At 40.7% G+C, this 12,891-nt stretch overlaps 1 protein-coding gene across 1 annotated transcript in view; it reads right to left on the bottom strand.

Annotated features, from left to right (window-relative positions):
* snd1 (staphylococcal nuclease and tudor domain containing 1) overlaps positions 1-12,891 on the bottom strand; it is a 197,494-nt gene that overhangs the window by 142,445 nt on the left and 42,158 nt on the right. Inside the window, exons 12-14 of the mRNA XM_079263262.1 lie at positions 11,400-11,500; positions 6,733-6,843; positions 5,210-5,282 (exon numbers count right to left, since the gene is read on the bottom strand). Of these exons, the coding sequence (XP_079119388.1) occupies positions 5,210-5,282; positions 6,733-6,843; positions 11,400-11,500 (285 nt within the window). The remainder of the gene's footprint in view (positions 1-5,209; positions 5,283-6,732; positions 6,844-11,399; positions 11,501-12,891) is intronic.

Genomic DNA, 12,891 nt, shown 5'->3' on the forward strand with positions numbered 1-12,891 from the left:
CAGTGATGGCGAATATTTTTCATTGTGGAAATGTGATAAATAATGGCGATATCGTGGATAACTCATGATGGATTTGCCTTGCAGTCGCTGAATAAACACTTTTTGCTGCTGGATTGTAAAACTCCTGGATGGGAAATAAATGCCTGGAAAACTTCTGTACATTACCTAAAGGGTAAGCTACTGATCACAACTGAGCCAACAGAGTTAAACACAACCGTTGCAGAGAAACTGTTGACAATATACGCGTTATCGCTTAAGAGACGGCGTGATTTAGCAGAGTTTAACCCCGAGTGTAGTCTACAGGAAAGGGCCTATTAGCAGACAGAATCTGTGTGCTTTTCCCAGACATCTTTACATCTCAGTGTAGCCTAATGAAGACTGCTTTGCTTCTTAGTGACACGTCTGGACCCTTCCTGCGATCAAAAATACCCCCCCCCCCTTTCCTGCTGCTTGCTTCTCTGTCTGCAACGTGACTCACCATCTTACTGGTGTACTCAGGCCAAAAAGAGAGAGAGAAAAAGAAAAGAAGAAATTACAAGCAGAGTTAAATCACTCAAGCTAGTGCTGCAGTGGCAGGGGAAGACTCCTAAATGATAAAAAAAAATAAAATAAATAAATATTATTTAATATGTGCCTACTCCAGGCATGAGCATGTAGGCACAACAGACCAGTGAGTCACGGCCCTGTGTTGTGTTTCTGTGAGGCGGCGTGGAGTACAAGAAGCTCAGACGAGGAAAATCAGAGCAAACACACGACTTCTCCGTTTGGTCGATTCACATGAGAGCTCGCGGTGCTTCCAAACAAAAACAAAAACATTTCTTTTCGTGTTTACATTAGCGTCCGAAACAGCAAAGGAACGCGAAAACATCACGCAGCGAACGCCGTCGGTTGGGCTCAATCGCGCGGCTCTGTCAAGTGAAGGGTATGTGCTTCAGCCATAAGATGCATCACCTGAACTCCACCCACTGGAATCCAAAATAACCCCTTGAGTGGGAGATGACACTCTTGTTCACACAAACACATTTGCAGCACCTGCAGTGTGTGTGGGCTGCCGCTGTCTAACTTGGTTCGGGGAGGAGAGGGGGAAAAAAAAAAAAAAAAAAGGGAAGACACACGAGAAATAAGAGGACCTCATTACGCAACCTTTAGAGGCACGAGGTGACTCAAGTGCTTCATCCACTCTCCTCCCACCACCTCTGTACATCTCCTACACTATACATTTATAAACCTATCTCTGCTCTATTTGTGACTGCATCCCACTCTGTGTGCATAATCCCTTTCAACAAACCTCTACCACCAAAGGATGCTGACGTACAGGAGTGTGTATTTCCATGTGAAGAGGGCTGTGTCGTTCGCAGCCGTGTGTAGGTGTGTAACAAAAGGGGGGGGGGGGGGTATTTTGGGGATTTATGTGCAACGTAGCTATTTTGGTCCTTTTATTAGAACGTTCATTGCGTTAGCTTTGCCAAACAACTGGTGCGTTTGTCGCCTGCTGGCAGTCGCTGGCGAGGCTCCGAGACAGCTCCTGGCGTAGTGTAACGCACTGGAAAGACCACCGCAGCTTTTGTTGGCTGTCATTATAATATATATATATTATATATCCTCACGCTCCTCCATGACCCATTCTCCTCCAGATTGAAGGAGCAGGTCGCTGCTCTGTAAACGGAGCAAAACCAGTCGCCACTTGTCAGCTATCCCGGAGTAAATCGGATAATTGCAATAATCGTATCTGTACTTCGGAAATTCCACACCTGCTAAATTCTTGTCTGCATTTTCCCATCCGTATTGGATTTCTTTGGGAGTACGTACCTATGTTAAGTTATTTTAAAACATCCAATCTTCCTATTCACAAATGTTTTGCCTTTTTAAAACGCCAACGTTCTGCGCGCTGTCGTGTTTCTCTTTTGTGTTACTTTCACGCACGTAAAACGTATGAAATAAAGTCATTGATGTCTACGTGCACAAAGGCATCTGATCTGAATTCTCAGTTAACTCATTGGCTGCCATTGACTTCTGAATCCCAACATTTACTGACGTAAAAAGAAGTCTTTTTAGCCTCATGTATAGTCAGGATGAAGGATTGGACCGAAGTCAAGAGTCGATACAATCAAGTTGGTTGCTATTGGCTAGCAACCAACTTATGAACTGGCTTGAACTGATGTGTCTGTAAAGTGCCCTGAAACATTGTTGTGAAGTAGCGCTGTACAAATAAAGCTGAATTGAAGTGAATTTTGTGGTTTTTGTAAATGGAAAGCCGATTTGGCTGAGTGTGTCCTCAAAATGAGTGCTTTGAGGGCACACTGTCGTTTTAAACGTGCTCCAGGGCGCCCCCTAGAAATCTGGTAGTCTTCACATTTTAAGTGTGCATTCTTTTTTTTTTTTTTTTTTTTAAATTTTAGTTTCCATTTTGTATTTAACCTTTATTTAAAGAGGAATAACTTCATTAAGTTAAGAAATCTCTTTTCCTGTCTGCAGAGCCGGGCTCTCTAAACCTAGCTTCGCTACATGTCTGAGACTTTGGATGGGAAAAATATTCTTCATCTTATTATAAAGCAGTCTTGACTTTTTTAGTTTACAAAAAAGCAGTGAAGCTAAAATACCACTAATCAACCAGATCCCTCAGGTCAACCAAGTATCCAGTAGTCCAGCCAAAGTCTTTTTGATCTTATAGCAGAATATGTAAGACTATCCATCATGCTTTCAGTTTTAGTGGGAATTTGGAGTGAACGATTAAGGATTTTGATGGAAAGTGCTCTATAATTCTAATCCATTGTTATTGATTTGAAATACTTTCTCATATTCTCTGTCAAAGTGAGAAAGAAACACAGAAAGAAGTACTAATAGGCTACTTTTAAGTTTTTTTTTTCTTTACTTAATAGAGGCTTCAGTCAAACACATAAGTACACTTCACTTGTTTTAGGAGATATGTCACTTGTCTGAGCCTAGAATTTTATTCTTATTTCAGGAAATGGCAGTGTGATTATCTTTCTGCACTTTTTTTTAAAACATGCTTATAGTCTGAATCGTTTCAACTTTCAAGTCAAGATAGCTCGTTTTTGCAGTGTACTTTCAGCTCCCAAAGTCCCAACTAAACACAGAGGCAGCATTTAGTTTTTCTACTCCTCATATGTGGAACAAACTCCCAAAAAAATACTCAAAGCCTCTTCATGCCATCAATTTCCAGTTTGGTTTAAAAGCTACTTCAACTTCTACGCAGGAACGAAGCAGAAGACGAGGTGGAGCATGAATAGATTCATCGTTTAAAGCTGGGGTAGGTAATGTTGGGGAGATAGCAAGTTGTGATAGTGGCGCCTGGTCTTGGCTCCTCCCCCTCTGGTTTTGCTCCTTGCGTAATCCAAGGCTTTTTTATTTGCAGTTTTTTTTTCCCCACCAACGATTTTCTCTTTCTCGGCTGTTTAGCAGGAGGCAAATAAACCGAGCCAGGTCGGGAAATCCTTCCTGCCTTTTTTCAGCCATGTTTGCCTTCCGAGTTTCTTCTTCACTACTTTGTATTTTCATCCTAACACTATTTATATGCAGGGTGTGGTTACCAGGTATGCGCTGCAAGAGGGGGCAGAGGGGAGCCAGGAGAAGCAGCTTACAAAATATTAGAAATGACTAAACAACTTCAATTCGGTCCGAAAGTTTTGATTGGTCAGTTTTTACAGATTTACAGTAAACTGAGGGGTCTGACTATATTTCTTATTGTTCATTCTTACAAAATGTACAGCCTACTATCAGGACAAGGAACCACTTCACCCAGAGTTTAAAAATAAAAAAATCTCTGAGCAAGATTACCTACCCCAGTTTTAAATCTTAGTTGCATTTAACATACCTTTTTTGTTTTTTATCTTTATTATGAGTTTAATTCTATGTTTAATACTTCTTTTGCACCTTTCTGTAAATCTTTTATTGTTCTGTTAATGACATTTAGAGTTTTTTTGTACACGATACGTGCTGCACAAATAAGATCTGATGCAAGCAGAACGCCACACACCCCTTCTTCCCCTCACTCTTAAAGTTAATTTATAATTGAACACACAATCACCCCTCATCACCACCCCCAAGTCCCTGCTGCATGGACTCAATATGGTCAGTTCAGCAAACTAAGTTGGGTGGAGGTTTTTGTTGTTTTTTTTGTTTTTTTTTTTTAAAGTATAAAATGAACTAAAACCCCCCCAATGAAATATCGGAGCTGCTCCGTCAGCACAACAATTCCCTGTCATAATTACATTCACAGGGTTTAATCGTTTATCTGCACTGCTGACACAATGAGACGCGGTGAGCTTATGATGATAACAATAACAAAGAAAACATCTGAGGGCATTTATGCAGAGAAACACCGTACTCTGGTTTCCTGCTGCTGTTTATGTTTAACCCATTAACACCTGAGGTGCTGTGTAACCAGGTTACAGACCTGGCCGTAAGCCTCCGCTCAAACGTGACGTTTTAACCCTTTAAAGGGAATTTCGAAAGCTTACAGATGACCACTAAATGATTAGAGAAGTCTGAGTTTCTAAAAAAAAAAAAAAAAAAAAAGCTTACATAAACAGTCATCTAATGGCAGGTCAAAAAGCAAACAAAGACCATGATTATTACAGAGATGATTTTCAGTTCTGAGACACCAAAGAAGTGAGTGGAATAAAGGAATAAATCGCCCCTTGTCTTCATTTTTCTACGCTGGCTCCAAAGAGACAGCAGACATCTTTTTTCCTTTTATAGGTCAGCGGTTGTAAAAAATTCAATTAACGGTAAACAAGACACAAATAAAAATGAAAAAGCCATCTTCCTGGTTAAAACATACATATGCTCAGAAACAATGTGTAAGCAATCAGCCATTACAGCAAGACTTTATGGTTTTCCCACGCTAATGTTCATGCGATGAGCACTCCCAATCAGGCTTCATTAGCCAAATGATGCCTCAATCAAGCCCCTGGGCACGCGTAAACAAGCTAAAACCAAGCCCCGCTGATGTTTTTATTAATGCAGTTTATTTTTAGAGGCCACTTATAGGGATGAGTGGACGATTAAAGATAGTCTTCTGAGAATTGCTGGCCTAACGTGTCTTTCAGAGATGTGAATTTATGGAAACGAGTCCGCATTTAAAAAGATTTCGTTCTAATCATACTCATGCTTGTCTACGTCGTGTAAAGCCCTTGAGTAACGTGTGTACGTCGTGTTTAGGGATAACTGGAAGTGAAATACGTACCCCAGAGATGTCGGCCACTCTGTGGATGGGCACCTCCTTCTTGCTGTGTAAGCCTTTCCCATTCTTTATGGCCCTGCATAAACACACCGACACGTCTCACACACAAGAATCATCACATGAAAAAGTATAAGGTTGTAGGTTTAATGCACCTAACAGACCTAAAGTGCTCCTTTTTTTTTTTTAAGGTCTACAGTCCTTAAAAAAAAAAAAAGAAAACAGAGAGAGCTGTTGGCATAACAACAGAAACTATGAAGCCAGGGCAGATTTGAGAGTTAAAATCTGGTTTTCGTTCCCCTAACTACCATTATGGCTCAACTGGAAAGACGAAGATGATTCTCCTCACCTGGATACAAAATGGAGAAGAACTTCTGGACTTAAATGTAAAATGAAAAAATGGGAGACATGAGCTCTTTCTTTACTGGTCGCTAAGGAGGCTCTATTGAGAACTGCTTTAGAAAAACCCAGACGGCCAAAAGAGATGAAGATGACCTATGGTTGTTGCCATGGAGGGCTTTTGTGACACTAACGGGTTGCTGGGATGGAGCATGTGTGTTTATGTGGGTTTAGGCTGTATAGATGTGCATTAAATAGCTGGGAGGAGGGTCCTTGAAGTGCTTTGGGCCACTAGCTGTGTGCAATGGGAACTAAAAATATAACCAAGGCTATAGACAGAAACCTCTCATCAGCTCTAATAAGACCCCACCAGGGACGGAGAGAAAGAGAGCGCTGTGAGAAAGGGAAGGGGAAAGGAGACAAAGAAAGTGAAAAAGAGAAGACCCAGAAGAGCAAGGCCAAGGGAGGATGAAACCGAAAACAGCCGAGGTGCAGAAACAAGGACAAAATGTGCAAAAGAAGGGTAGCAAGAGAAAAGAGGGCAGGTGGCTAGTGACACTGAAGGAGAAGGAAGAGAAAGAGTTAATCCTATAAAAGAGGCAGAGGCTGCATCTGCTCTACCTACAGCAAGCAGATCTTAATCTATGGCAGAGTAATAAAGCTTGTACTAAATCTCTCCACTGCACCTCCATATAATTATATTCATAGGGCCAGTGTAAAGAGAGCCTCTGATTTAGCATGTAGTCCCTGGGAAGCTGTACGTGTGCCCAGGCATACAAAAAAGATTGGAGGGGGACACCAATACATGCATGAGTAAATATTTTAAAAGTAATGACATGTTTCCTGAGGAAATGAAACAATGGCTGCAATAGGCTGTGACTAATGATGGCAGCGCTGCTAAAATAAATTCTGAAAAATAACAAGCGCGTTTCCTCACCTGTGCGATGGAAACGGGGGGGGGAATACCTCAAGGTCATTTGATTCTCTCCGCTTTTCAGACAAATATGTGAAGTTTGTTAAAAGGATTAGCGTTGTGTGTGCACATGCAAGTGCTTTCCTTCAGTTTTTTTTTTTTTTTTTAAAAAGCTTTTAGGAGAATAAATTGTCTATTAAGAGACACAGTGTCAAGGGTGCAGTTGTGCAAGTTGGTGGAAGAGGGTGAAGAGCGTGAAGTGCTTGGTCTTCCTCACCGTGCCTCTGCAGCGAGCAGCTCATCATAGTGGGAGGAGCGCTGGTCATCATCCTGTCTGTATCTGATGACTGTGGCGAGGCCTTTACTGACCAGAGCTTCGGCTATGTTGCTGATGAAAGGGAAAGGGGGGGAAAGGCAGAGGAACGAACGTTATTTTAACACTTCCTTTACAAATAAAGACAAGGTTAATTAAATGGAAAAGCTTTGCCGAGAGGTGATGCATCATGCGGTTCATCTTTGTTTTTAGTTATTAGTGGTTTTATTCTCAGACAGTGAGAATTATATGATTTTTTTTTTTTTTTTTTTTTTTTAAAGAAACCCACTGGGGCAGTTTCATTGAGAAATGAAGGCTAAATTTTCATTTTAATGGTGTTGTAATGCACTGAAACAGATCATTCCAAAAAATTGCTCTCCAACTGAGCAAAGTCCTGAATAAAGCAAAGTTTTTCACAAAAGGAAAATTAAAAAATACTCTGGGATTAAATCAAGGTTTAATCTAAACTTCAACCTGCAGGATGCAGGTTTTACTTCAGGTTCTGGGTCCAGTGTTTCTGGAAAAGCTGCCGCAGCTCCTCTTCATAAAGATCCTCCAAGAGAATGACTAGATCATGGGTGCCCAACTCCAGTCCTCGTGATCTACCATCCTGCAACTTTTAGATGATTCTCTTCTGAAATACTCCTGAATCTGCATGTCATCCAGCTCTGCAGAGACCTGGCACTGAGTTATTCACGTGGTTCAGGCACGTTGAATAAGGGTTGCACTACAAGAGGCAGAACATTACATCTCAAGGGAAGAACTTAGGCCTAGGCATTCCCTGATCTGGATGTAACATGGACATCCTGAAACTTGCTGAAACTTTGTTTTTCCTTCCTGTGTTTCAAACGTCTCTTATTCAGGCTCAAAATAAATTCAAAAACATTTATTTATATAAAAGTAGTTCACAGAAGTGATCCTTCCATTAAAACTAAAGTTTTGTCAGTTGTTCATAGTTTTAGTTCCCAACTCTTTGTCGTTTTTTTTTATCCAGAAGTAGAGTGAAATAGATTCATTCCGTCAGAAACATGTGGCAAGGTGGTAAATGTTCTTCCAACTCTCCAGGTGACGGTATATCAGCAAACTGGTTGGGATTTTTTTTTTTTTTTTGGGGGTGGAAAGGGGTCTGCGTCATATCTAGCCACAAATACGCATTACCTGCTGGAATATCAGCTCCTTAATATTAGAAAACAAGTTAAGAAAGCTGACAGATATGATGAAAAATGACTTTTTAAAACAAATGTTTGTCTGCATTGACGTTTCCATTCAGTCATTTTCTTGAACGTTTAGCAGCAAATCCCATCAGAACCTCAGTCACACTAACCCAGACCAACACATCCATCTCCATAGTCCAGATGTTTCTGCAATACATCGTCCAATCCTAACAGCTATGAGATGTTGGGGATGTTGTAGATGACTGGAAGACATGAAACCAAATACGGAGAATTTCGTAAGCTTTTGCAGAAATAACCAACAAAAGATAAGAAGGACGCCACACAAAGGCCTTATTGTTTTAATCTAGACAGTCTGGGATCACATGAAAATACCCGAAGTGTATGCTGTGCGATTGTTTTATAAGTAGTAACCCCCCACAGTAAATAAGGCACCGAATGCCAAGTCTCTGACCACAGGGGGGACATTATGACCACTATCCCAGCATGACACAACGTCATCCTGCTGTCTGCTTCGGCCCCCCGTCTTCAGCATCCATGGGGTCTACACCAACTGTTATCTGTAAAACAGAGTGGCTGGTGTACTCGGCTAATGCACGGCTGTAATTGGATGTTTACAAGGCCAGATCCTGACCTCTGAGCGAGCAAGTATCAGATATGAGACAGCTGGTTTGATGATAAAAAGGAATGTGTCTCCATGTGAGCATGTGATGCTGCTTTGCGACTCGAGTGATACAGACAGAAAACCAGAAGATAAGTGCAGCTTTCAACTGTTTCTGAGCAAAGACAGACTTCTAAAGCCTCATTTTATGTGATGCGGCATTAAAGCTGCTTTCGTTTTTTTTTTTTTTGGTTTTGATTAAATTTGAACCTCTGAATAGCATTTACATCTGTCATGCCGTGCAGAAAAATGCTTCAAACTGATAAACCAGATTCCTTCAAAGCCACGTTGGCGGATGGAAAATAATTGCTTGCACTTAGGTGACCCTCTGTAAAAACCAAAAAGCACTTTCAGGTTACCGTGATTGACGCGATTGCAAACTTGAAACATTTGAAAGTGATGCGGTCGCCTTGGATCCGATAGAATTAAGTCTTGTTCTTTGACATCTTAAACACCATCTGTAACAAACTCAAAACTGAGAGGACAAAGTCGGCTGACGCTGCTAGTTTCAGCTTAGAATCGGCGATTAACCTCTACTTGACGGGGCCCATTTTTCCCTCCGTCTCCTGTCTGTAATGACACAACAAAAATAAACCAAGTATCGCCTCACAACTACAAGGCCTGTGTGGATAATCTTGCCCTCAAAAGAAAACTGCCATGTGGGATTCCTAGCATGTCACAATCAGGATGTGTGTTACTGTATCAGATTAAAGTGACCTGAAATATAGAAAATGTAAATGTAAATGTAGTAAAAGCAGTGGAAGAAGTCAAGGAGAGTTTAACTTTATGATGTTGTGCAAAAAACAAACACTGTAAAATTAGGAGCTAAAAAACAGTAGAGATGCACCGATACCAATAACAGTATCGGCTCAATACTAAAGCGTGTGTACTCATACTTGGTATTAATAAAATTGTACCGATACCACACTACTAAAGCTGGAGCAGATGTGTTTGATGACATGCTTCGGACATGTTTAAAACAAAATAAATGTCTTGAATAATAAAATGTGACATTTTTTGTGACACTAAAAGCAAAATCTTTGTTTCAAAACTACACATTTATAGTTGTATTTGGGTAAAATGTGCCAAATTAAAATAAAACTTGAAATTATAATTGTTCAATCTGTAATGTTATTATTTGTACTAGTGAAATAACTTAAGGATGGGTCATTTATTACAACCTAATGAAATCTTACACAGTTATAACAGCAATAATAACCACAGTCACAATAATGTTCACATAAACAGTTTTGGTATCGACAAATATCGGTATCAGGAGATATTCAAATTTCAGATATCAGATCGGAACTCCCAAAAAAGTGGATCGGAGCATCACTAAAGAAAAGTGAACATTGAGCATTCTTCTAAATGTTTTAATAGAAGTGTGCGAAAATGTATCGCGAATCCATCTGCTGATGTTGATTCCTTAAAAACACCATGAGGATCCAGGCAGAAGTGAAGCCCATGGCAGCGTACGATGAGGAGAAAGAACGCTTCAGAATAAAACACTTTTCGTCTTCATGGAAACTATAAGGAGCTTCATGATTCATTTCAAACGAAGGCAGAATCTCACAAGAACCTGCTGGCATGAGCCTTTTTTAAGGCGGAAAGAAACTTTTGACCACAAAACAGCAAAATGATGAAATGATTCATAACTGATTTGTTGTTCGCTTCTCTTTGGCTGCTAGCTCAGAGGTTTTTGTTCCACGGTGAGCACAGCTACTTGCATGCATGTTATGCTGCCCCTGTACATGGGGTGCTCGCCAATAACAGGTTTAAGAAGAAAACAAAAATTAAGTAAACAGGTTTGAGGTTTTTTTTTTTTTGGTTAATTAAAGAAAAAAGACTAAAGTATCATTGTGGAGAACAGCTCGCCAGCCTTAAAAACATCCTTGTCTGCATTTCTGCTGCAGTGAACTGGGGAATTACATGGTACTTAGTTCTGTACCTGCAGGACAACCACCTGACTTTGTGCAGGTTAATACTCAGTAACTGGGTTAAATGATCTTCACATTTACCAAAATTCACATTGAAAATAAATATTGTAACATAACAGTGAGACTCAACGTGACGAGTTCAACTTTATTGTAAGAATACGACGAACCAAACACTGATGCATAGTTTAACTGTTCAAACAGGTGAATCCAGTGTAAAGTCTTTTTTTTTTTTTGTTATTGTTTGGTTTTCCCGTCTGTTTCAAACGTCTCTTATTCAGGCTCAAAATAAATTCAAAAACATTAGTTAATATGAAAGTAGTTCACAGAAATGATCCTTCAATTAAAAGTGGTTTTCATGTTGCCTTTTACTGTGAATTACCTCAGATATCCAGAGTTAATATGTTGTGTATTTAATTTGTGTTTACAGAGCTGAGAACATTTTGTTTCATTGAGACTTCTAGGTTAGTTTATTGTGTTGCAGGAGGGAAACTTAAAACCTGCAGGACACCAGACCTGCAGGAGCATGACTGAGGATCCCTGACCTACCAGATGGTCAGGTGTTGCAACGATACCCATGTGAGTTTAACAACTCTCAATATGAATGTCCAAAGTACAGCTTATAATAATTCTATCAGACAAGAAGCCTTTTGGATGCGAAAATAAAAAAGGAGAAATACTTTTTAATTCAAGCTCCTAATAAAGCTAAAAAAAAAAAAAAATTAAAAAATTAAAAAAACCCAACTAGTGTTGAATTATTGCATAATAACCCCAATGATCATTATGTTGACATTAGTTTACTGACATATTCAATAATTTTACCAAGAAAATCGATAATCATGAACATCCCAAGTTAGTACTTACATTCCACCAATTGTGACTGTGGCACAGGTGCGTTCTGAGAAAGCAGGTGTGCCCTCGCCTGGACCGGTAGCTGCTCTGATGTAGTCCACTGTCACGTTGACCTGAGGCGGGGGCAACATAAGTCATAGGGTCAAAAAAAGGAACAAGAGTAGCAGGAGACACAGTGAAGGCAGCACCAGTTACAGTAATAATTAGTGTAGGAGCATTCTGTCTCTGTATGGGTCCCTTTATTCGTCCCACTTCTCAAGGTCACCCCCAGTCAGTGTGAATCAAGTCAGGCGGCAGCGTAAAACTCCCCAGAGGAACAGTATTAACACACTGTGGGTGTTTGCAACAACACACGCACACACAAAGAGCAGCGATAGAACCCAAATGACCCTACACAGTGTGTTCTCCACACAGCTCCCTGGGGACAGACTGCAATCCACCCACCCCAAAGATACAATTTTGTCACTCAGCTGTGCGCGTGTGCAAATATCCAAAGGCGTGTGACAGGGGAAGCCTGTTTTGTGGGGCCAGACACAGACAGACAGCGCTAACGGCAGGGGGGGGGGCTGCCATACCGGTGCACACAATCGACAGTTTAAGAGCTGTGTGTCGCCCGTGTCAGAGAGCAACAAAGCAGACGGGCCTTTTATGGACATAAAAGAACAAATGGCGGCTTGTCGTTAGATGGACAGGAGGAAGGCATGAGCATGTGAGGAAGAGAGTGGTCTCCGTCAAAGTGTTGCCTGGCGCCATTTGCAAATCTTAGAGAGGAAAAAATTTGAGGACGCCAGAGGTGCTTTTCATTACGCTAACGTGCATCTGCGTCTCTTTTTAGCATCTTTGCAAGGATGTGAAAGAGTCACAAGGGAAGACACTTGGTGTTTCCCAATCTAAGCTAACTTAAGGACCCCCATCTGTTTGCGACTGGTCATTAAAGTGCATTAAAGGGTTTGGATGCACTTAATGATGATATTTCAACTAGGGCTGCACCTTATTTGGTATCATTACTGATATTGAGGCGAATTCCAGACAGCACAAAAAAGGGTCCAATCCAGAGTTGCAGATCGATTCAGTCCAAGTGGACTTTAAGTGGCATCATGTGTTAATAATGCACCAACATTTATTTTCACAATGGGACACGCAAAAGCATCAGCCATCTGGAACTTTCTCCCACTACCTCAGCCACATTCGACGGCTATGTGTGCTACCTGCACAGCAAACGCTCAGAGGGGCGATCGTAAACCTTCAAGATATAGCGTAACCAGTTTGATCATGCATCTCTAGATATAGTTCACTCTACAAAAAAACAAAAAGTGGAGTTCGTTGAAAGGAAGAAAAAAAAAAAGGAGACGGTATGAAGCAGCAAACTGACTGAAATGGGGTAAAGAGGTAAAAAGTCCCCCCCCCCCCCCCGATTTCTGATTTCTATGCTAAACTCTGCGATTAAAAAAAATACACAACTCAAAAACGTATCCATAAAGCAAAGCCTTATAATAGTTCATCA

Source organism: Telmatherina bonti, assembly GCF_933228915.1.
Source record: "Telmatherina bonti genome assembly, chromosome: 23".
Taxonomy (NCBI): Eukaryota; Metazoa; Chordata; class Actinopteri; order Atheriniformes; family Telmatherinidae; genus Telmatherina; species Telmatherina bonti.